General features: G+C 42.4%; 1 protein-coding gene across 1 annotated transcript in view; it reads left to right on the forward strand.

Moving 5' to 3' along the window:
• Positions 1–26,052, forward strand: part of LOC122928254 (ankyrin repeat and KH domain-containing protein 1-like) — a 259,680-nt gene that overhangs the window by 63,731 nt on the left and 169,897 nt on the right. The window contains exons 6-10 of the mRNA XM_044280911.1: positions 4,147–4,294; positions 4,392–4,625; positions 5,307–5,401; positions 20,619–20,856; positions 21,033–21,224. Of these exons, the coding sequence (XP_044136846.1) occupies positions 4,147–4,294; positions 4,392–4,625; positions 5,307–5,401; positions 20,619–20,856; positions 21,033–21,224 (907 nt within the window). The remainder of the gene's footprint in view (positions 1–4,146; positions 4,295–4,391; positions 4,626–5,306; positions 5,402–20,618; positions 20,857–21,032; positions 21,225–26,052) is intronic.

A 26,052-nucleotide genomic window follows, 5' to 3' on the forward strand; every position in this document is an offset into this window, starting at 1 on the left:
ATTCCGTATCCGGGCAGCACATTGTGCAACCCCATAGAAATGAATGGGTCCGCAATTCCGTTCCGTAAAATGCGGAACGAAATTGCGGACGTGTGAATGGGGCCTTATTCTACATGCCACCTAGAACACCTAAGGAATCCTTTTTAATTTATGTTTTCTCATATAAGCATCCTTTATATTATGTTGAGCGGTGTGGTAGGGACCTTTTAAAGGGAACCTGTCACCTGGACTTGGGGTATAGAGCTGAGGACACTGGTTGCTAGATTGCCGCTAGCACATCCGCATTATCCAATCCCCATAGTATATGCAAACTAACCTGAGATGAGTCAGAGCTTGAAAATATGACTCTTCTCTGGTCACACAAGTAAGATATGACTCTCTTATGTTAATTTGCATAAAAGGCGGGAAGTACAAAAATGCATAATACTTACTTAATTTATCTGCAAATGAAATTAAAAGTGTCATTTATATGTTTAGGGTAACACAGTGAACATTTAGAAACTCTGTGAGGGTAGCATAGTAGAGGTGACAGGTTTACTAGCATTGGTCTTAGTACCAAGTGTCTGGAGGCATAGGCCTCTTTCATCTGTCCAAGCTCCTGAAAATGGGATCTACCCATCTTTGAGCTGATGTACAATTTTAATATGATTAATGGCAGTTCCTGGCATTAATTAGCGTAAATCTATAAGGATACGGGAAGGAACACCTCTCTCCTGGTAAGCCAGGCCGCTTCTTCTTTCCACTTTTGGAGAGAAGTGCTGCCTGTATTTTACTGGTAAGTGAGACCTGCTAATCTACATGAAGGCAGTGATGGAGCGCATCTCCAGTTGTATATGCAGTGAGTAGAGCACAGTGCTCACCAGGCTTTATCATTTCCGAAAATGTTTTTGTGTGATATGTTGTCTCTGCTCAGCTTTTTTTTTTTTTTAAGCAATAGGCCTATCTAACTGCAAATAACTACCGGTAATTGCTAAAACGAAAAAAATAATAATATATGTGTTGCACCAGCATCTGTCCGCACACATTGGGGGCGCAGTGGGACAAACCCACCTTCCCACAGTATTATAATTATATTCATTGGTGACGCAGTGCATCCCCCACCCCAGTATTATATTTATTCACCCTCTCCCGCTTACTTTTATACTTTACATTGTGACAGATTGTTTTAGCATTCTGCTATACCACGCAGGGATACCACTTTGCCTGGTCTCAGGGATCCTTATAGTGACTGCAGTTGTCTAATGACAGCACGGACATCTGCAGCACCTCGGGCCGCTGGCAGATCGCAATGTAACCCTATGCTTTTATGCGTTGGGTTACAGTTAAGCCTACTGTCATGACGTATATAGTTATGCAGCAGTAAGCAAAAGGTAAAAAAATGAGAATTTTGTGACTAAGAGTGTTTGAAACCAGACGTGCACTAGTGAAGCATATTAACTGAAACAATATACCATTTTTTTCTGTTGGAACTCACAAGAAACAAATGCTAAATTTCAGTTCTAGATCAGGAACAAGGCTATTATGTCTCACTACAGCTCTTTACTGTTAAGCATTACTTAGCGGTAAACTTTCACCATTGAAACAGCCAACTAAACACAGGTTCTTCTTGTTTTGTAACCCCACATGCTCTGGCCTCTTCTGTTTTAAGCTCCCTTCTCAGCTCTAGAGGGTCTCTGGTCTACTGAACCCTTTTCTCTTTGTTACTGATGACCTATCTGAGCAGGCATTGGTGCTTGCAGTAGCGCCGCGGCCTTCTCAGGGCTCACCAAGCACAGCACCACACACTTTTTATAGCGGCTGTGCTTATTCACTTCACTTCAATGGGGCGGAGCGGCATCTAGGCCATGTAACCAATTAAACGAGCTGTCACATAGCCTAGGCAAATCTAGAGAAGGCCACAACGCTTCTGCAAGTGATTGTGCCTTCTCAAACAGCTACTTGTCAGAGCCCCACCAACCAGATAATGATCACCCATCCAGAGGATTACGCCATTAGTTAAAAAAAGTATTGGAAAACCCCTTTTAAGAACAGCTCAGGCAAGATGGCAGCCCCCATAATCATGTTCAGTAAATAGAATAAATACATTTGTGGTAAAAAAATAAAAATAGATTAGTACAAGGTGATGTAAAATATAACTGATTTTATATCATAATTGATTTATTTATTTATTTTTTACATCTTTTGTAAGTAGTAAAATATTGCCTAAACTACATCATTTTGGTATCAAATTGTATGACCCTGTAAAATATAATAATTTCTACATCAAAAAAGCACTGACAGAATTGCAGTTTTTTTTCCCCCACCTCACAAAAAATTTAACGAGAAGCTACCAAAAATCCATAGTAACATAGTTTTAGGCCGAAAAAAGACATGGTCCATCTAATTTAGCCTGTTATCCTGCAAGTTGATCCAGGGTAAGGCAAGAAACCCCTGTAAAGTAGAAGCCAATTTTCTTCATTTAAGGGGAGCAAATTCCTTCCCGACTCCAATCAGGCAATCAAAATAACTCCCTGGATCAACGACCCCTCTCTAGTAGCTATAGCCTGTAATATTATTACACTCCAGAAATACATCCAGGCCCCTCTTAAATTCCTTTATTGTACTCACCATCACCACCTCCTGAGGCAGAGAGTTCCATAGTCTCACTGCTCTTACCGTAAAGAATCCTCTTCTATGTTTGTGTACAAACCTTCTTTCCTCCAGACGCAGAGGATGTCCCCTCGTCACAGTTACAGTCCTTGGGATAAATATATGATGGGAGAGATCTCTGTACTGACCCCTGATATATTTATACATCGTTATTAGATCTCCCCTCAGTCGTCTTTTTTCTAAAGTGAATAACCCTAATTTTGATAATCTTTCAGGGTACTGTAGTTGCCCCATTCCAGTTATTACTTTAGTTGCCCTCCTCTGGACCTTCTCCAGCTCTGCTATGTCTGCTTTGTTCACTGGAGCCCAGAACTGTACACAGTACTCCATGTGTGGTCTGACTAATGATTTGTAAAGTGGTAGGACTATGTTCTCTTCACCGGCATCTATGCCCTTTTTGATGCAACCAATTATCTTATTGGCCTTGGCAGCAGCTGCCTGACACTGGTTTCTACAGCTTAGTTTGCTGTCCAGAAAACCAGTCAGTATCTGGTGTGGCCACCATTTGCCTTACACATCTCCATCGCATAGAGTTGATCAGGTTGTTGATTGTGGAATATTGGCAGGAACTGGAACACGCTGTCGTATACGCCGATCCAGAACATCCCAAACATGCTCAATGACATGTACGGTAAGTATGCTGGCCATGCAAGAACTGGGATGTTTTCAGCTTCCAGGAATTGTGTACAGATCCTTGCAATATGGGGCCGTGCGTTATCATGCTGCAACATGAGGTGATGGTCGTGGATGAATGGCACAACAATGGGCCTCAGGATCTCGTCACGGGATCTGTGTGCATTTAAAATGCCATTATTAAATAGATATACAACATCCCTTGATACGCCGCTGTCAAGTCTAGAACTTACCTCCTCATACAAACTGATTAAATTAGTCTGACATGACCGATCCCTCACGAAGCCATGCTGATATGGCGTTATTTGCTTATTTCCGTTAAGATGCTCTAACATAGCATCTCTCAGAAAACCTTCAAACAGTTTACCCACAACAGATGTTAAACTTACCGGCCTATAGTTTCCGGCCTATAGTTTTTTTTTTTTGTTTTTGTTTTTTTTTTACACTCCATCTTGAATATTGGCACTCCATCTGCTAAGCGCCAATCCTGTGAGTTGTATAGGGTCATTAAATATCAGAATTTTCTTGTGTGGCGTTTTATAACTTTCTGCTTGGGTCAGACTTTTGCCCACTAATATCAAGGCTTATGCAATTAGTATGAAAAATCACATTTTGACACAAAGTTGTATGATGACATCCTTGTGTTTAAATTGTTGCATTTTGACAATTTGCTGGGTGTCTTGCCATCATGAAATATGTGAGTATAGAAGGTTAGTGTGATTATTTTTTCGTACATGTCAAAAGTGCAAAAATTCTCCTGGCTACCAGTGGTACAAGATGGGCAAACACACCTGGCAGTGTAAGGGTTAAAGCGCAATTTGATTTATAATTTTTTTTATTTATTTTTTATGGCTAATTCAACAGGTATTACTTGCAATGCATGCGAATGTTGAAGACCGAGGGAATAAAGGTGACATCACACCTTTAATGGCAGCAGCTAGTGGTGGATTTGTGGATATTGTAAAGGCTCTCCTACTGCATTCTGCAGATGTCAATGCTCAGTCTTCAACAGGTGGGTAACTCGTCGGATTCCCTTCTATGCATACATGCATGTTCAGGTTTTCTTAGTTATTAATATTTATCTTTTTGTATAACCATTCTATTTGTAGGGAATACTGCTTTAACCTATGCATGTGCTGGAGGATTTGTGGATGTGGTTAAAGTTTTGTTGGAAGAAGGCGCCAATATAGAGGAACATAATGAAAATGGACACACTGCATTAATGGAAGCTGCCAGTGCTGGCCATGTTGACGTTGCAAGGATCTTGCTGGAAAATGGTGCAGGCATTAATGCTCACTCAAATGAATTTAAAGAGAGTGCACTGACATTGGCATGCTATAAAGGTTTGTATTTGAGAAATAAGGTCTCTGTTAAAACAGTAGCTTTTTTTTTTCTATGATGAACTTATATGAACAAAAAAACATAAATGAATGCTAAAAGTAAACAATTTTTTGTGGGAGGTGAAGCGATGAATAAATGGAAAATCTGCCATTTTGACTTTTTATTTATTTTTCTCCCAATTTCCCGTATAGAATAAATATTTTTATATTAATAGTATGGGCATCGCTGTGTGCAAAAATGCCCATGATATTGTTTTTATTTTGGGAAAGTGGGAACCTATGTGTGGTAACCTTGTATCATTGTGCAGTACAGACGCTGCTGCACACACCATCCCGCTCTCCCAACCCTCGCTACGGGGAGCGGTACACACCTGGAAGTGCACGGTTACGTGTTTTTGCGCTCCCAGATGCCATGGTTAAATGTCTGATATGCATTGCAGCTGGTCATGGACATTAGGCCCCCCTGATCCTGTGCAGGTGTCATCTTTAAAGACCCAACATGTGACACAGATCTGAAGGGGGTTGTGCAGTGCCATAATAGTGATGATCTGTCCTAGCATTATCTGATAGGTGTTAGAGAATTGTATCTACACTGTATTTCTTCATATCATGTTTTATTGAACTGTTTAATTTCTCCTATCATGACTAAAATGTTTGTTTTTACTCTTTCACCTTCCTCCGTAGGACATTTAGAGATGGTTCGGTTTTTGCTGAAAGCTGGTGCTGATCAAGAGCATAAAACTGATGAAATGCACACTGCTTTAATGGAGGCCTGCATGGTAATCACTAAGGCACATAACCTATTGAATCTCAACAATAGTTAGAAAATATGTTTAAAAGCAATAGTTATGTGAGTCTATAAAGTGCCTGAAAGTGGCATTATGTACCTTTCTGATATGGGCAATAAAAGGGGTGGTCCACCTCTTTAAAGTCTCTCATCATATTTATGACATTTTTTCAAAACTAGAATGATGTAAAAATGCTAAATGTCGCATTTATTGCTCAAATAGTCACGCAGCTTCTCCTCAGTTTTTGAGTGTTAATCAGCAATTGCTATTTCTCGCCCAGTTTCCTTGGGGGACACAGAAGACCTTGGGTATAGCTCATCTCCATAGGAGGCGTGACACTAAGTGAAGACTGTTAAGCCCCTCCTCCACAGCTATACCCTCAGCCTGGAGAGAGAGACTGCCAGTTTTTTGCTTAGTGTCCAAGGAGGCAAGACACTCCCTGCTCTGCAGGGCTGTTTTCTCCTTGTTTAATTTTTTTTTTTTGTTACGAGCCGTCTGTCTTTTCCAGGACAGGGCTGTTCTACATCCCGTTTCTTCCTTCCTTCCTTCTGAAGGTGGTGTTTGCCTTTCGCTTCCACACCTCACCTATTTGGACGTTGTTTGGGCCTTGCCGTTTTTACTTGGAGATCTACGACTCTTGTAGACGTTCGGCCTCTTGGGTTTCCAGGAGGTCTGTGCATAGGGTTGACGGACTCCAGGGTGGTTTTCCTCCGCTTGATCAGATTGGCTATTGCTGAGGTTACCGCACCAAGGGCAGGATCTGTCTTTGGTGTCACCGCTCATTTCACCAGAGCGGTCTGTGCCTCCTGGGCCGGAGGCATTGGGCTTCGGCCATGCATTTGGGCAAGGCGGCCACAGGTCTACCTTGCACGCCTTACCGAGTTCTGCAGGGTGCATACTCTGACTTTGGCAGATGCTGCCTTGCCCCGCCTGGGTTTGCAGGCGGTGGTTCCTTGATGCCTTTCGGGTGTTTCACCTTGGTGCTGTGGTCCCTCCCCCTTTTGGACTGCTTTTGAACGTCCCAAGGTCTTCTGTGTCCCCCAAGGAAACTGGGCGAGAAAACGAGATTTTTGTATAACTTACCAGTAAAATCTTTCTCGCTCTTTCCTTGGGGGACACAGCACCCACCCATTCATTGTTTTTTCTCTGTACGGTTTCCGAGTTTTTGTTACCCGTTGGGTAGTTGGCTTGTTGGTTCCTTGTTGGACTTTGCCTTTTCTCACTGCTTGGACACGCAACTGGCAGTCTCTCTCTCCAGGCTGAGGGTATAGCTGTGGAGGAGGGGCTTAACAGTCTTCACTTAGTGTCACGCCTTCTATGGAGATGAGCTATACCCAAGGTCTTCTGTGTCCCCCAAGGAAAGAGCGAGAAAGAGATTTTACTGGTAAGTTATACAAAAATCTCGTTTTTACCTATAAGTTGATCCCATATTTGAGGCTCAATTTGTAAATGCCTTTAACCCCTTAAGGACCCTGCCATATTTCCCCTTAAGGACCAGCCCATTTTATGCATATCTGACATGTGTCACTTTGTGGTGATAACTTTAAAACGCTTTTACGTATCCAGGCCATTCTGAGATTTTCTTGTCACATATTGTAGGCAGTGGTAAAATTGAGTCACTTTATTTTTTTATTTTTATTTTTTATTTATAAAAAAAATAAATTGACCTAAAATGTTGAAACATTTGCAAGTTTCCCAATTTTTATTTCTCTACTTTTATAATAGATAGCAATACCTAAAAAAAAAAAAAAAAAATTATTACTTTACATTCCCCATATGTCTTCCTCATGTTTGGATCATTTTGTTAATGCCTTTTTCAGAAAATTTCCAAAACCCTCTTTAAGGACCAGTTTAGGTCTGAAATCACTTTGTGAGGCTTGCAAACTTTAACCCTTTTAGGTGTTCCACAAGAATTCATGGAAAATGGATATTAATTTTCTGAATTTTACTTTTTTGGCAGATTTTCCATTTTAATCTATTTTTTTTTTCTAGTAACAAAGCAAGGGTTAACAGCCAAACAAAACTCCCCTTGATGCACCCCTAGAGTAGAAGCTCCAAAAAAGTGACCCATTTTGGAAACTGCGAGATAAGGTGGCAGTTTTGTTGGTACTATTTTAGGTGGAAGAATTTGCACATCGCATGTGCCACGGTCAGTGCTGACCACTGCACATCAAGGGTTAGTGGTTTCACCGATGCTGGCGCATGCAGCATGGGTCCGGTTATCAGTGACTGCTGGACCCTTGCCGCTGATTGGGCGGGCGCATTTCCTGCGCCCGCCCTATCACCGCGCCATACATGTACGGCACTGGTCCTTAAGTCACGGACATCTGCGCCATAAATGTACGACGCGTGTCCCTAATGGGTTAAATGTTCTTTTCTCACAAGGACTCAAAGCGCATAAATAATTTTGTGGCTACTATGTAGGCACTTTATCGCAACACACAGTAGGTTAAATTTCATAGGAAGTTAATTTGCCTATTTGTATACTTTAAGTTATATTTTATTGAGTTTTGAAATGAGAATACATAAAACACAACAGTCTTTACAAAGACCATAATAGAAGCACAGAATACTAATACACAAGTACAGAAAAAAATGCAATTTTTACTGCAATTACTCAATGTGGATTTGAAGCTCTCCCATTTATCCTCAGTATTATGTCTATGCCCTGAAAATGCTGCCCTCTACCCACGGAAATTAGCCTTTTTAAAATGTAATGTCTTTGCTCTGCCTGACAGTTTGCTTTTTATAGTTTAGGGGGAATATAATTATATTGTTGTCACTATTACCTAGTGTTTCTCGAACAGTAACATTACCAACAAGCTCTGCATCATTAGAAATTACCAGATCCAGCAGAGCATCGCCCCTAGTGGGAGCTTCTACAAATCAAGTGGTCCTGCAGCAAGTTGAGGCATTTTCTCCCCTTTGCAGTTCAGGCAGAACCATGACCCCAGTCAATGTCAATTATGACTACTGTACCAGCCTGTTCCGCCCGCTCTATTTGGTTATACAGTTGCGTTTCTATCTCTTCTGTGATGTTAGGGGGTCTATAGATTACACAGAGTATTATTTTTTTTCAGTGTTTATATCCCTTTGAACTTCCACCAATAAGGTTTCCACATCCCCACCCACAAATGCCTCTTTCATACTTGTCTTCAGATCACTCCTCACATAAAGGCACACATCACCACCTTTTCTATAGACAGTCTTTCCTAAATAGTGTAAAACTTTCAATATTAACATCCCAGTCATGCGAAGAGTCCAACCATGTCTCAGCCACACCAACTACATCTACAGTTGTGTTCAAAATAATAGCAGGGTGTTTAAACAAGTGAATAAAGCTCAAAATCCCTCTAATAGCTTCTATTTCCATACACACAAATGCTTTGGGAACACTACACTTTTTATTCCAAATCAAAACATGATTTTATGAAAGTGAATATTAGACTGTTAAAAAAAATAGCAGTTTTTGTATTCTTGTTCTTTACAAACTCAAACATTCGCTATATAAACTGAAAAATGTTTGAAGATTTTGCTTTCCTGTGAATCACTTAACTAATATTTAGTTGTATAACCACTGTTTCTGAGAACTGCTGTACATCTGTGTTGCATGGAGTCAACCCACTCCTGGCACCTGTGAACAGGTATTCCAGCCCAGGATGATTGGACTACATTCCACAGTTCTTCTCTATTTCTGGTGTTTGCCTCAGAAACTGCATTTTTTAGGTCACCCCAAAAGTTTTCTATTGGATTAAGATCTAAGGATTGGGCTGTCCACTCCATAACATCAATCTTGTTTATCTGGAACCAAGATGGTGCACGTTTACTGGTGTGTTTGGGGCCGTTGTTGTGTTGGAACACCCATTTCAAGGGCATTTCCTATTCAGCATAAGGCAGCATGACCTCTTCAAGTATTCTGATGTATTCAAACTGATCCATGATCCCTGGTATGCTATAAATAGGCCTAACACCTTTTAGTATGAGAAACATCCCCATATCATGATGCTTGCAACACCATGCTATACTGTCTTCACAGTGTACTGTGGCTTGAATTCAGTGTTTGGGGGTAATCTGACAAACTGTCTCCGGCCACTAGACCCAAAAAGAACAATCTTACTTTCATCAGTCCACAAAATGTCTCTAGGCCAGTCAATGTGCTCCTTGGCAAATTGTAACCTCTTCAGCACAAGTCTTTTTTTTTTTTTCAACAGCGGGGGGCTTCACATAGGTGTCTTCTAATTGTAACCGTACTCACAGGTAACTTTAGACCTTCTATGATCTTCCTAGTTTTTCGCTTTCTTCTACGTCTTTCAGGTTTTGGTTGCCATTTTAAAGCATTTGCGATCATTTTAGCTGAGCAGCCTATGATTTTCTGGAACGACCCCCTTTTCCTCAGAATTTCAGAGGAATGCACTGTAACCAGCATGTACAACATTTGCTGCCTTACTTCCTTAAATAAGGGCTATAATTTCCACCTGTTTTTCAAAGAATGAAAGACCTCACTCATTGAACTCCACGACTCCTATAAGTGGGTACTTTGGATACTCTGGTGCTCTTGTGTGGGAATTTGCTCTGAACTACAGCCCCAAGTTTGTTTTTTTGTTTTTTTATGCACAAGTGCAAAGCGTTTGAATGCGTTTTGCATGCATGTGAGAAAAATCAACATGTTTGGTACCCAAATCAGAACCCGGACTTCTTCACAGAAGTTCGGGTTAGGTGTTGTGTAGATTTTTATTTTCCCTTATAACATGATTATAAGGGAAAATAATAGCATTCTTAATACAGAATGCTTAGTAAAATAAGTATGCATCATGTGATGGACCATGTGATGAGCACAGTGACGGACCATGTGATGAGCGCAGTGACATCACCACAGGTTATTTTCCTCCTGGTCAGCAAAGAAGACAGAAGAGAAGCCGGGCTGCGCAAACAAGTGGATGAGCTGAGTTAAATTATTTTCCCTTAGAACCATGTTATAAGGGAAAATATTAATGATCGGGTCCCCATCATCTCCTAGCATCATGCTTGCGATTTTCATGCAGCCCCATTCACTTCTATGGGGCCTGCGTTGCGTGAAAAATGCACAATATAGATCATGCTGCAATTTTCACGCAACGCACAAGTGATGTGTGAAAATCACCGCTCAATTGCACAGCCCTATAGAAATTAATGGGTCTTGATTCAGTGCGGGTGCAATGCGTGAGATGAACGCATTGCACCTGCAAGGAAATCTCGCCCGTGTGAAAGAGGCCGTAATTTATCTAAACTGAGTTCAGCACGGGATCTGCCCAATATAAATATCCTAGTCATAGCATCTAATTCCTTGAACATTGATTTGGGTATAGTAGGGCTGCAACGATTAATCGATGTAATCGATTATATTCGATAACTGGATTCGTTGTCGCCGAATCCAGTTATCGAATAATCGCCGATTCGTTGCTATGCGGGCGGGCGGTCGCTGCATCTTTATTTTACCTTTTTACAATGACGCTCCTGTAACAGCCAGGCAGAGCGGACGGCGGCGTAACGTCACTCACTCACGTGACACGCCTGCTCCGCCTCCTTCATTCATGAAGTGGGCGGAGCAGGTGCGTCACGTGAGTGAGTGACGTTACGTCGCCGTCCGCTCTGCCTGGCTGTTACAGGAGCGTCATTGTAAAAAGGTAAAATAAAGATGCAGTGATTAGTCTGACTTATAAGCATCGGGGCCGGGGCTGTTATGGGGAGGGGGGAGGATCTGTCTATGGCACTGCTATGGGGAGGGGGGTCTGTGTATGGCACTGCTATGGGGAGGAGGGGGGGTCTGTGTATGGCACTGCTATGGGAAGGGGGATCTGTGCACTGTTATGAGGAAAGGGATCTGTGCACTGTTATGCCCATAACAGTGCACATATCCCCCTCTCCATAACTGCGCCGCCCACAGATCCCCCTCTCCATAACTGCGCCGCCCACAGATCCCCCTCTCCATAACTGCGCCGCCCACAGATCCCCCTCTCCATAACTGCGCCGCCCACAGATCCCCCTCTCCATAACTGCGCCGCCCACAGATCCCCCTCTCCATAACTGCGCCGCCCACAGATCCCCCTCAATAGTGTCGTCCACAATTTGTTTTAATATGGCCTTTGAACATAATTTTTCAAGTAAGATCATATAAACCTCCCTGTTTTGTAATTTTGTTGTTTTTCCCGATTAATCGTAGAAATGAATCGGCAACTAATCGATTATTCAAATAATCGTTAGCCGCAGCCCTAGGGTATAGACAATTCAGAGTGCTGGGCAGCATACAACACTTTTGGAAGAATAATCATTTTTACTAGGTTAATACGCCCTGCCACAGAGAGAGGCATCGGCTAACAGTTTCCAAATTTATTCTGGATATTTTCAATTAATGAAAGTATATTGAGTGGGAGTGTCGCCTGGTAACTTTGGCACCTAAGTATTTGAAGGTTTCCACCACTTTCAGCTGGGAAACCTGGGCGGGTCTACTCCAATCTGTCCTGTCCAGTGACAATTACACAGATTCCCCCCCCCCCCCCCTTCAAAGTTTAATTCTAAAGCCTGAGTAGTTCCCAAACTCCTCTTATTTTACCGTATTATAGAGAGAGGAGTCAGGCAATGACAGATATGGAATCATGTTTTTAGCATACAGTCCTATTTGGACCTCCCATTCCTTCATGATTATTCCTGTTATTACTGCTACTCCTCACCCTAATGGCCAAGGTTTCATTGCTGGGGCGAATAGAAGTGGTGAAAGGGGGCAACCCTGCCTTGTCCCTCTATGGAGGGGGGAAGCTTTCGGACAATTTTCCATTTGCTAATAGCCTACTTATTGGGTTATTGTACAGGATGCTCACCCATTTGAGGACCAAATCCAAAGCTTCTAAGACAGCCAATCAAATATGGCTATTCTATAGAATCAAACGCCTTGGCTGCGTCTAGTGAGGCCAGTGCCCAGTCTGCATTCATAATGTCCCAGCTGTGTCACCACCTGTACCCTTATATTCTCAGTAGTGGATTTCCCTGGCATGAAGCCTGTCTAGTCCTTGTGAACTAACAAGTGGATTACCTGGTTAAGGCGTGTGGCTAATATTCTAGTTAGGATTTTAAAATCCACATTTAGCAGAGCTATGGGCCTATACGACCCACAGTCTAAAGGATCCTTGTCAGGTTTAAGCATAAGTACTACTGTGGCTTCCATAAAGGATTCTGGTAGGTGTCCCGTCTCCAGAGCCGAGTGAAGAGTGGTCAACAGTTGGGGAGCTAACACCTCTGCATACCTGGTATAGACCTCTTTGGGGAGCCCATCTGGACCTGGGGATTTCACATTATTTAGATCTGCTATAGCTTGCAGTACTTCCAAGCATATAGGTCGATCCAGTTGGGCACTTTGAGATATAGTGAGTTTGGGGAAGAAAATGTCTTCTAGGTATTTTGCTATTTCCATTTCAGAAACCGCATTAAGAATGGTTTCTTGGGTTCTAAGTTCTTGCCCCGTGTGGTCCCTAATAGCTAATATCGCTGTAGATGGTGAGTCATGTCGAATTAACTGGGCCAGTAGCTTAGCCAATTGGTTTCCTAGCTCAAAGGCATTTTGCTTCATAAAGAATAGTTTCCTGTTAGCTTTATCCTTAAGTATTGCCAAATATTGTCGTCCTGCCTTTAGCCATTCGTTTCTGTTGGCCTCAGTCGGGTGACTAATATATTGGTGTTCCTAGTGTGCTGCATCAGGATTCCAGCTCGATCTTTTAGGGTCTTTAAAAAAAATAAAAATAATAATAGGATATATTGAAATGCAGTGCCCCGCGCAGAAATGCTTTTGAGTGTCCCATACCAGCCCTGTATTAGGTTCATTTTTGTGTGTTTTAAGAAATTCCTGTAGTTAGTATGATATCCCATCTGATGCACCCATAAGGTTCAACCAGAATGGGTGTATGTTTAATCTATACATGAATGAGGGGGTGCTGCGAACCAGTGTGCCAAAAATTGGCGAGTAATCTGAAATTCCTCGGTGCATGTATGTTTATAGACCTAAAGTTTAGTAGTGCTGGTTCATTACCTAATATAAGGTCTATCCTTGTTAGGGAGTTATGACTGCTGCTGTGACATGAGCATATTCTAGATCTAGGATACTTGGACCTCCAGAGATCGAGCACAACTCTGTTAAGTATCTGCTGAGTTGTGAGGGGTTCCCTGTATTAGGTGGGCTTACCACATCCGTGAAATGATCCAGTGAGGGATCTAGCATCATATTTAAGTCTCCCATGCAAAGTATTTTGGCGTGTGGATATGCAGCTGAAAACTTGGCTGCTAGATGTAAAATCTGCATGGATCCTGCGGGAGGGTTTTAGATTCCTATTAAAACATTGTGCGTTGTCAATAAGAGCGTGTATAAAGACAGTCAGGTCCATAAATATTGTGACTGATAAAATTCTAAAAAATTTGGGCTCTAAGTCTATACACCACCACCATTTGAAATGAAACTACCAAGATGTCCTTTAACTGCAGACTGTCAGCTTTAATTTGAGGGTTTTTACATCCAAATCAGGTAAACAGTTTGCATATGTGCCTCCCACTTGTTGAGGGACCAAAAGTAATGGGACAATTGGCTTCTCAGCTGTTCCATGGCCAGGTGTGTGTTATTCCCTCATTATCCCAATTACAATGAGCAGATAAAAGGTCCAGAGTTTATTTCAAGTGTGCTATTTGCATTTGGAATCTGTTGCTGTCAACTCTCAAGATGATATCCAAAGAGCTGTCACTATCAGTGAAGCAAGCAATCATTAGGCTGAAAAAACAAACCCATCAGAGAGATGGCAAAATCAATAGGCGTAGCCAAAACAACAGTTTGGAACATCCTTAAAAAGAAAGCACCAGTGAACTCAGCAATACCGGAAGACCACGGAAAACAACTGTGGTGAATGACTAAAGAATTCTTTCCCTGGTGAAGAAAACAGCCTTCACAACAGTTGGCCAGATCAAGAACACTCTCCAGGAGGTAGGTGTTTGTGTGTCAAAGTCAACAATCAAGAGAAGACTTCACCAGAGTGAATACAGAGGTTTCACCACGAGATGTAAACCCTTGGTGAGCCTCAAAAACAGGAAGACTAGATAAGAATTTGCCAAACGACATCTAAAAAAAAAAAGCCTTCACAGTTCTGGAACAGCATCCTATGGACAGATGAGACCAAGATCAACTTGTACCAGAGTGATGGGAAGAGAAGAGTATGGAGAAGGAAAGGAACTGCTCATGATCCTAAGCATACCACCTCAACATGGAGGTGGTAGTGTCATGGTGTGGGCATGTATGGCTGCTAATGGAACTGGTTCTCTTGTATTTATTGATGATGTGACTGCTGACAAAAGCAGCAGGATGAATTCTGAAGTGTTTTGGGCAATGTTATCTGCTCATATTCAGCCAAATGCTTCAGAACTCATTGGACGGTGCTTCACAGTGCAGATGGACAATGACCCAAAGCATACTGCAAAAGCAACCAAAAAGTTTATTAATCGAAAGAAGTGGAATGTTCTGCAATGGCCAAGTCAATCACCTGACCTGAATCCGATTGAGCATGTATTTTACTTGCTGAAGAGAAAACTGAAGGGAAAATGCCCCAAGAACAAGCAGGAACTGAAGACAGTTGCAGTAGAGGCCTGGCAGAGCATCACCAGTAATGAAACCCAGCATCTGGTGATGTCTATGCATTCCAGACTTCAGGCTGTAATTGACTGCAAAGGATTTGCAACCAAGTATTAAAAAGTGAAAGTTTGATTTATGATTATTCTGTCCCATTACTTTTGGTCCCTTTTAACAAGTGGGGGGCATATATGCAAACCGTTATTCCTACACTGTTCATCTGATTTGAATGTAAATATCCTCAAGTTAAAGCACATCTTGTTTGTTTCCTTTTTAAATCCATTGTGGTGGTGTATAGAGCCAAAAATGTTAGCATTGTGTCGTCCCCCCGAGGAAGAGGAGTGATAGTAATGTGCGGACCATTGTACCCTTGTTTTGTTTTTTTAGTATGTGTAAGGTGTGTCTCTTGGAGACATAGTATATGCACCATTGATCCTTTTTTATGTTCATGGTAATTCTGGACAATTTTGTTTGGATAACCATAAACGTGTTAAGAGTAGCAACAAAACCACAAAAACGTTAAAGGGAGTCTTTCACCTATACTGACCATTATAGAACACTAACCATTATCGGCATTATAGCCCCCATATTGGAATGCTACTTACTGTCTAGCTGTCCTTATTTTCTTTAAAAAACACTTTTATTCAACATGCAAATTAGGTCTGAAGGTGCCCAGGGGCGGGGTTCAAGCGGCCGGTGCCCAGGTCCCTCGTCTCTTTTCATATGAAACCCCTTCCCTTTCAGCCCTCTGGCCCGCCCTAGGTTCTTCAGAAATCCAGTGCCGTTCAGAAGACTCGTCGTGCCTGCGCACTTCATTCCCCATTATGGGCAGAGGCGCAAGAGTGTTTAATGCGCGTGTGCCGGAATGGGTAATGAACTGCTCAAGTGTGGCTAATCTTGTGAACGGCTCTGGATTTCGGAAGAACCTAGGGCGGGCCAGAGGGGAGGGGTTTCATATGAATGGCAACGATGGGTCTGGGCACCGGCCGCTTGAACACCGCCCCTGGGCACCTTCAGACCTAATTTGCATATTTAATGAAAGTGTTTTTTTAAAGAAAATAAGCGACGGACAGCTAAACTTTAAGTAGCATTCCAATATGGGGACTATAATGCGGATAATGGTGGTAGTGTTCTATAACGGTCAGTATAAGTGAGACTCCCTTTTAACTATTAACGACGTAAATAGCCATCCATCTATCAGCCTCTAGGCCAGTAAAACCGGGATGCCTTTGTCTCTGGTGTTAATGTGACAGAGGTATGCCGGCTACAGCAACTGCCATGATACTTCCATCTGTGCACAAAAGTATAGTGAGTGTGGCCCTGGATAAGTAACCTAATATAGTTCTAAACCAGAAGCTAAATATAAGAATGTTTTGATGCACATCAACTTAGCCTAGCCAGTCCCCTGACTCCATCAGGTGACTCTTCTGCAGCTGGTTTTAAGGACTTCATCGTCTTAATGACCTTTGTAGGGCTAGCCACTTATTAACCTCTCCAGGAGAGGTAAAAACGACCACTCGATCACAATCTATTATTCGTAGCTACGCTGGTTAATCCATGGAGTAGGGTATGTTGGCCTCTCTTATCCGCCTCTTGACATCCATGAAGGTGGCACGTTGTTTCTGCAGTTCCATGGAGAAATCCGGGAAGATGGAGACATTGGTGTTGTCATACTTGATTTCTTGTCTTCTGGCAAATGCCAATATTTTGTCCCTATCTTTGCAATTTAGAAACCTTGCGAGCATAGGTCGAGGTGAGGCCCCAGGTGGTGGCGGTGTGGCTGGTACCCTGTGGGCTCTTTCCACTGCATAGGCCATGCAGAGGTTTGCATCCGGAAAAAGGTTTTATCCAGTTCTCTACGAATTCATCTGGTGACCAACCCTCTGCTTTTTCTGGCATGTCGGTGATTCTTACATTGTTTCTACGGCGCCTGTTTTCAAAGTCGTCCGCTTTTTGTCTCCAGAGATCTGCGTTGGTGTTGAGTTCAGAAATAGACCTAGGAACATTGGCCGTAGCATCCTCTATTCGGGATATACGCTGTGCATGTCTTGTCAAAGGAGGCCTAAGTCAACTTTGGCCTCATCTAGTTTTCCTGTTAGAGACGTCTTGCAGGCAGTGATGGCTTCCAGGACCTGTGCTGTTCTGTGTTTTTTTTTTTTTTTTTTTTTTTTTTTTTTTCTTATTTTTTGAAGTGGGTTTATCTGGCACCTCCTCAGGTGCCATAGCATGAGATGCATAGTCTGACGCTGTACTGGCTCTAGTATGCATTTTTATTTGAGGCAAAGGGGACCGCAAATTCCTGCCGCCTATCTGCCGCATTTTGAGCTTTGTTGCCCCATTATTCTGATATTTGAAGGGTTAATATGTCTAAGATGTGGCTGTACTCATTTCGTACACTTAAAACAGTGTATACTGTTGGGGAGGTCTGCATAGGTTGTGCAAATCTTCTTTTAGAGCTCCTATACCAGAATTGTGGAGTCCCTGCAGTGATAAGTGCTGATAACAGTCTCTCTTTGTACCCTGCAGGGTTCTGGGGTCTCCTGTGCTGCTGAATGCTGCGTTGTATTAGAGCTCTCCCCTCCTCCCTTTTATACTAGCCTATGTTTGACAATATGACCGACTGGCGGGAAAGTTAGCGAGTGCTCTGTATCTTCTGCGCGCCTTTCTCTCTCCGCCCGAATAGTCTTTCCTCCCTATCTTGGCTGCTGGCCATGCTCCCTGTGAAAATACATTTTAAATTACTACAGTAAATATCTGGGATTTTTGAGTTACCTTGGTTGATTTTTGTATGTAACAGGTTCTTGTTACCCCCTCAGCCCGCCAGATCCTAGTTTTTTTTCCCCCATTAAGGTGCAGCCCGTCCTTGCTGTAGAGCCTGTAACCGACTAAGAAGTTGGCCCGGTTCTCCATGAACCCAAACCCTTCCCTCCTGCACCAGCTTCTGAGCCACTTATTTAATTCCCTAAGCTCCCGTTGCGTCTCTGGTGATCGTGGTACTGGTAGTATTTCTGGAAACACTACCTTGGAGGTCCTGGACTTGAGCTTCTCACCTAGTTCCCTAAAACCGTTTTTAAGGCCCTTCCATCTCCCACTGACTGTCATTGGTTCCAATGTGCACCATGACCGCTGGTTCTTCTCCAGCCCCACCCAGCAATCTGTCAATCAGATTCTCAATATGCCAATCCCAAGCACATGGCAGACAACACACTGTTCGGCATTCACTGTCTCTGCAACAGATGACCCTCTCTGTCCGCCTAATAGAGTCCCCTACCACCAGCATATGTCTGACCTTTGCTGCACTCCTTTTCCCATCCTTCCTGGTTGCTAGGAGAAACGCCCTGCTGCAGTGTTGCTGGCCCTGGGCTTTCATCCCAAATATCAGCCAAACAGGCATATTTACTAGGGGCGTGCCAGCTCAGGTCTAGCCTCCCTGGCACTTTTCCTTCTACCTTTTCTTCCTACATTAACCTAACTGCTCACCTGATATTCCTGATCTTGCCCTCTTCCTCCAACCTCCATTTCAATTACCCTAGTCAGTGCCTGCACAGAGAGATCTAAGCCTCTCTCCAGGTCTGCAATGCCTCTTATTTAGATCAAAGATCTTGGCTTCCAAATATGTAACATGATTGCATCTAGTGCAATTGTATTCACCCTCGAAAGGCTCTTCAAGGCACGCGTACATTGCACAGGACACACACTTAGTGGCATTGTCCATGGAGCACATGTTTAAATGGGGATGTACAGTAAAGAAGCAAAACAGTAGTTTTGTGCTGTAGTTGAGTTCTAGCTAGAATTAAGGCAACACACACAAAAATTCTATCAAACCTTAGTTTCTTGTTCCTGGTCTTTAAACTCCACTTAATCAGCAGCCACTTTGTACGGCAAGCCTCATATACAGCAAGCTCTGGGGAGTTCAGTGGTTTAATTTATAGCACCTGGAAGCACAAGCCACTCCCCTTAACCAAGCAGAGAAAAAGAAATGGATTTAAATGGCAGTACTAAGTTGCAAGTACTTAACTTTCAAGGATCTCTGCTTTAAACCACACTCAGCCACTCCCACGTAATCGTTGCTCTATAAAAGTATCACATGATCTATCCTGTCAGATGAAATAAAAAAACTGTGCCAGAATAGCCATTTTTTAGTTGCCTTGCATCATAAAAAGTGTAATATAGAGCGATTTTAATAATCAAATGTACCCCAAAATAGTATCAATAAAACTGTCACCTTATCCCATATTTCCAAAATGGGGTCACTTTTTGGGAGTTTCTACTGTAGGGTGCATCAGGGGGGCTTCATATGGAACATGGTGTCTAAAAACCAGTCCAGCAAAATCGGTGCTCATTTTATTCTGCGCCCTGCCTTTACATCAGTTTACCCCCACATGTGGGGTGTTTCTGTAAACTGCACAATCGGGGTAATGGTATTGAGTTTTGTTTGGCTGTTAACCCTTGCTGTGTTGCAGGAAAAAATTGATTAAAATGGAAACTCTGCCCAAAAACTTACATTTAAACATTTCACCCCCATTTTCCTTATTATTCTGATTCTTAAAAAGTTGGTTTTGCAGGCATGTATCGATGTCTGATAGACCTTGAGACTGATGACGTCCTCACATGGGCGGGCGGTTCACTTTCACGGCTTGTAGTGTGTTTATAGGGCAAGGCAGCTGTAACCAAAACCTCCAATCTCATCTCATGATTGGACTCCAGTTGGCTGACACCTCATTACAATTAGCTCTTGGAGATGTCATTAGTCTAGGGGTTCACATACTTTTTCCACCTGCACTGTGAATGTTTCCATGGTGTGTTAAATAAAAACATGGTAACATTTAATTCGTTGTGTTATTAGTTTAGGCAGACTGTGATGGTCTATTGTTGTGACTTAGATGAAGATCAGATCACATTTTATGACCAATTTGTGCAGAAATCCATATAATTCCAAAGGGTTCACATACTTTTTCTTGGAACTGTATATCTTTGAACAGCTCTTTTAAGGGTACTTTCACACTAGAGTGTGTTTCTTTTCCGGTGTTGAGTTCTGTCCTAGGGGCTTAATACCGGAAAAAAACTGATCAGTTTTATCCTAATGCATTCTGAATGTTTTTGGCTGGAGGAAATACTGCAGCATGCTGAATTTTTCTCTGACTCAAAAATCCTAAACTCTTGCCGGAATGCTGGATCCAGCATTAATTTCCATTAAAAGGTATTAATTCCAGATCCGGTACTAAGTGTGCCGGAAAACTGGATCTGGTTTCCCGATCTGCGCATACCTTTTTAAAAATGAGAAGAAAAAATACCGGATCAGTTTTTCCAGATGACAACCGGAAAGACGGATCCGGTATTACAGTGCATTTGGCAGACAGATCCGCATCCATTTGAGTCTGGATTGCGATGGAACTGCCTGCTGGAATCCCTTGCCGCAAGTGTGAAAGTAGCCTAAGGTGAAGGGTAAAAATAAAAAGTTGTTTTATTTCCCAAACCTTTTGCAAATACACTGTATTATAATGCTGATTTTCTAGCACCACATGTTGTACACCACAAAATGGTTAATTATGTATTGACTTATTGTCTTTATAGGATGGACATGTTGGGGTAGCTCGTTTACTGCTTGATAGTGGTGCTCAGGTCAACATGCCAGCAGATTCTTTTGAATCCCCCCTCACATTAGCCGCTTGTGGAGGACATGTGGAACTTGCAGCTCTGCTTATTGAGAGAGGCGCCAATCTTGAAGAAGTAAACGATGAAGGTTACACACCTTTAATGGAAGCAGCCCGAGAAGGACATGAAGAAATAGTGGCACTTCTTATAGCACAAGGTAAGTTTACACCTTAATATATGTATATAGAATGGTATACGTCCCAAATATTCACGTTTTGCGAATTATGAACATTCTATATTGATTTCACTAGCAAAAGGCCTTTTTTTTTTTTTTTTTTTAGAATGTCCCTTGTTTTTTTGGAGGCATGTTGAACCTTATATTCATATTTTCAGGTGCTAACATAAATGCTCAGACTGAAGAAACCCAAGAAACGGCTCTTACTCTTGCATGCTGTGGAGGGTTTGCAGAAGTCACAGATTTTCTTGTGAAATCGGGGGCAGATGTTGAACTTGGTTGCTCTACTCCTCTCATGGAAGCTGCTCAGGAAGGACATCTTGAACTAGTGAAATATCTCTTATCAGCAGGTATGTTTCTTAGCATTTAAAGGGGGTTCTGGGACATTTATATTTATTACATAGTTAATATGATTGAAAAAAATACATAAATCCATCAAGTTCAACCAAGGAATAGGTGGGGATGTGAATCCCAGAAGGAATTGAACTTTACTTAAGTAGCCAGGCAGTACAATTGAGAAAGTAATGTATAACACCTGCCTTCAATATTAGGCTGGGGTTTAGTCCACATGCAGCTGTCGCATTGTTACGTCACAACTTAAGGATAGGTCATCAATATTAAAATCCTGAAGAACTCCTTTAAGCTTACTTTGTGTATTTCTAAGGACATTTTTGCACAGGATTTTGTATCATTAAAGAAGCTTTTCCGCAAAATGTTTTTTTTTCCCTATAGAGTTCAGCATAGGTTATTAAAGAATAATAAGGTATTGACTGAACCATAGCAATCTTTTCAATGTGGCACCTCCAGCTCCTTCCGCACATCCCTCTCCTCCTGTGCAACTCCCATTCCTGCAGTTAACCGCTACAGGACCGCCGTACGCAGGATTGTGTCCTGGCGGAGGCCCTGCTCTTCTGGGTGGACGCATATACGCATCCTCCCGAGATTTCCTGTGAACGCGCGCACACAGGCACGGAAGGTAAGCAAGTGGATCTCCAGCCTGCCAGCGGCGATCGTTCGCTGGCAGGCTGGAGATGTGATTTATTTTTTAACCCCTAACAGGTATATTAGACGCTGTTTTGATAACAGAGTCTAATATACCTGCTACCTGGTCCTCTGGTGGTCCCTTTTGTTTGGATCGACCACCAGAGGACACTGGTAGCTGTGTAAAGTAGCACCAAACACAACTACACTACACTACACCCCCCCCCCCCCTTACAGGGGGGTGATCAATGACAAGGGTGTGATCACGCATATAGACTTCCTGATCACTTCCCTGTCATCGATCACCCCCCTGTAAGGCTCCATTCAGACGTCCGTATGATTTTTACGGATCCATGGATCGGGTCCGCAAAACACATACGGACGTCTGAATGGAGCCTTACAGGTGGGTGATCAATGACAAGGGGGTGATCACCCATATAGACTTCCTGATCACCCCCCTGTAAGGCTCCATTCAGACGTCCATATGATTTTTACGGATACATGGATCGGGTCCGCAAAACACATACGGACGTCTGAATGGAGCCTTACAGGTGTGTGATCAATGACAGGGGCGTGATCACGCATATAGACTTCCTGATCACTTCCCTGTCATTGATCACCCCCCTGTAAGGCTCCATTCAGACATCCGTATGTGTTTTGCGGATCCGATCCATGTATCCGTGGATCCGTAAAAATCATACGGACGTCTGAATGGAGCCTTACAGGGGGGTGATCAGGGAGTCTATAACTTGTGTCAAAAAAAAAAAAAAAATCTCACATGAACTCACTATACCCCTCACGGAATCCAAATGCGTAAAATTTTTTAGACATTTATATTCCAGACTTCTCACGCTTTAGGGCCCCTAAAATGCCAGGGCAGTATAAATACCTCACATGTGACCCCATTTCGGAAAGAAGACACCCCAAGGTATTCCGTGAGGGGCATATTGAGTCCATGAAAGATTGAAAATTTTGTCCCAAGTTAGCGGAAAGTGAGACTTTGTGAGGAAAAAAAAAAAAAAAAAAAATTTCCGCTAACTTATGCAAAAAAAAAAAATGTCGATGAACTCGCCATGCCCCTCATTGAATACCATGGGGTGTCTTCTTTCCAAAGTGGGGTCACATGTGGGGTATTTATACTGCCCTGGCTTTTTAGGGGCCCTAAAGCGTGAGAAGAAGTCTGGGATCCAAATGTCTAAAAATGCCCTCCTAAAAGGAATTTGGGCCGCTTTGCGCATCTAGTCTGCAAAAAAGTGTCACATGTGGTATCGCCGTACTCAGGAGAAGTTGGGGAATGTGTTTTGGGGTGCCATTTTACATATACCCATGCTGGGTGAGATAAATATCTTGGTCAAATGCCAACTTTGTATAAAAAAAAAATGGGAAAAGTTGTCTTTTGCCGAGATATTTCTCTCACCCAGCATGGGTATATGTAAAATGCCACCCCAAAACACATTCCCCAACTTCTCCCGAGTACGGCGATACCAGATGTGACACTTTTTTGCAGCCTAGGTGGGCAAAGGGGCACACATTCCAAAGTGCACCTTTTGGATTTCACCGGTCATTTTTTACAGATTTTGATTGCAAACTTCTTCTCACACATCTGGGCCCCTAGAATGCCAGGGCAGTATAACTACCCCGCAAGTGACCCCATTTTGGAAAGACACCCCAAGATATTTCGTGATGGGCATAGTGAGTTCATGGAAGTTTTTATTTTTTGTCACAAGTTAGTGGAATATGAGACTTTGTAAGAAAAAAATAAATAAATAAAATCATCATCATTTTCCGCTAACTTGTGACAAAAAATAAAAAGTTCTATGAACTCACTATGCCCATCAGTGAATACCTTAGGGTGTCTACTTTCCGAAATGGGGTCATTTGTGGGGGTTTTCTACTGTATGGGCATTGTAGAACCTCAGGAAACATGACAGGTGCTCAGAAAGTCAGAGCTGCTTCAGAAAGTGGAAATTCACATTTTTGTACCATAGTTTGTAAATGCTATAACTTTTACCCAAACCATTATTATTATTTTTTTTTATCAAAGACATGTAGAACAATAAATTTAGCGAAAAATGTATATATGGATGTCGTTTCTTTTTTTGCAAAATTGAAAGTGAAAAATGTCATTTTTTGCAAAAAAATCGTTACATTTTGATTAATAACAAAAAAAGGAAAAATGTCAGCAGCAATGAAATACCACCAAATGAAAGCTCTATTAGTGAGAAGAAAAGGAAGTAAAATTCATTTGGGTGGTAAGTTGCATGACCGAGCAATAAACGGTGAAAGTAGTGTAGTGCAGAAGTGTAAAAAGTGGCCTGGATTTAGGGTGTTTCAGCTAGCGGGGTTGAAGTGGTTAATCAAGATCAGCTATGTGCGTCATGCAAACCCCTATCTACTCGACCATATGATAAATATGAAAATTAACTAGCAGCGTTGAATTTTTCATTATGATTGGTGGGGCACTGGACCCTCACATATCAAACAATTATTGGCTAAATTCCAGCAAAAATGTATATGCTGCAAAGGCAGCAAGATAGCTTGAAGGACACAGCGATGTTAAGCTTTCCCTGATTGAAGGGGTTCTCCACTTCTATATTGCTGATCTAGTCTCAGGATAGTTTATCCATATCAGATTGGCTGTGGCTTGACTGGCAACACCCCTGCCGATTAGCTGTAAGGGGACCGCAATAACTTGAATGCCATCGACGATATAGGAAAAGTGGAGAACCTATTTAAACTCTAAAATCTACCCAATGATATCAATCTTCTCTCCTTATAGTGTCCCTGTAGTGTCAATATAGTAACTGGCTTGTGTCTGCAAATGTTTTTTGTCACACAAAATGGCTAATCAGCCTATCAAGGCAAGCCTCTCCCCTCCCAGGGTCATATTATCCTCTGTCTTCTTTCCTGTCGATTTACCAGCCAGTATTCACAGTAAAATGGTGCTGGGTGTTCCTTTGCACAATGTCAGAGCTTTGGATTCATTTTGCAGACAAATTTTTATAAACTTTATAATAAATCAATTAGTTGAATTTATTTGCTGATCTCTCTAGCTCAATCTGTTCCACACAGTGGCGTAGTGTGGGTTGCCAGCACCCGGGGCAAGCCATGTATTGGTGATGGAAACAGAATTGCATTATGGATTTAGTTACCACGGACCAGAACACAATTCTATGATGTAGAATGCATAACGGAATGTCTTTAGAGGCATTCCGTTATTCCTTCCGTCATAATAGAAGTCTATGGGCTGCATAACTGATTTGTCCTGTTCCCGTTATGCATAACTGAAACGGGACGGGTCCGTTATGCAGCCCATAGACTTCTATTATGACGGCAGGAGTAACGGAATGCCTCTAAAGGCATTCCGTTATGCATTCTATGTCATAGAATTGCGTTATGGTCCGTGGTAACGGAATTGATTCTGCTTTTACCACCAAACGAAGTGTAAACGAATTTCAAAATCTGAAATTTGCAAATTCGCTCATCTTTACCACTGTGTGGAGGGGGCACAGAGGAGACAAAACCCACAGTGTGGAGAGCGCGCAGACGAGGCAAAACCACCTTATGGAGTTAAAAATACCTTGTTAGGGGATGTACTGTATGGTGAGCAAGGTAACTGTGGGTGACTTTATAAAAGCTTCTAGCAGCTCTCACACCCCTCATATACTCCACTACAAACTACATAAAAATACAGCCCCCAAACCCCTCGCCAGAAATCACTGACCACAGCATACCTCCTGCATCTGGCACAGTCTGTAAGGGGCAGGAGGAAGCAGTCACATGACTTCATGCCCTTGAAGAAGCCAATACATTCTAGACCTGTCCTGAAGCCTATGAGGCAGAATGGAAATGCCTTCTTCCCTCCTTTAAAAATGCCTGCTGCCGGGCGCCCCCTGCAATTTGGCCCCAGAGCAACGCCCCCCACCCCCAATGCTACGTCCCTGGTTCCACAAAAAGAGCACCAATCTGGTGTACTTAAATACTTAGAGAACCGGTCATCAACTTTATGCTAACTTCACTGTGGGTGGCATAAAGTAGTTAAAGAAACACTGATTTCAGTGGTGTCACTCGTGCTAAAAGTGGTTGCCAAGACCCAGCATCATAATCATCGCAGCCTGGGCCTGGAAAAGTCATGGATTCTTTAGAAAAGTCGTAGTTGTTCATGAGTTCCTGCTCTCCAACACCTGCTGATTATTG

The sequence above is a fragment of the Bufo gargarizans genome, chromosome 2 (assembly GCF_014858855.1).
Source record: "Bufo gargarizans isolate SCDJY-AF-19 chromosome 2, ASM1485885v1, whole genome shotgun sequence".
Taxonomy (NCBI): domain Eukaryota; kingdom Metazoa; phylum Chordata; class Amphibia; order Anura; family Bufonidae; genus Bufo; species Bufo gargarizans.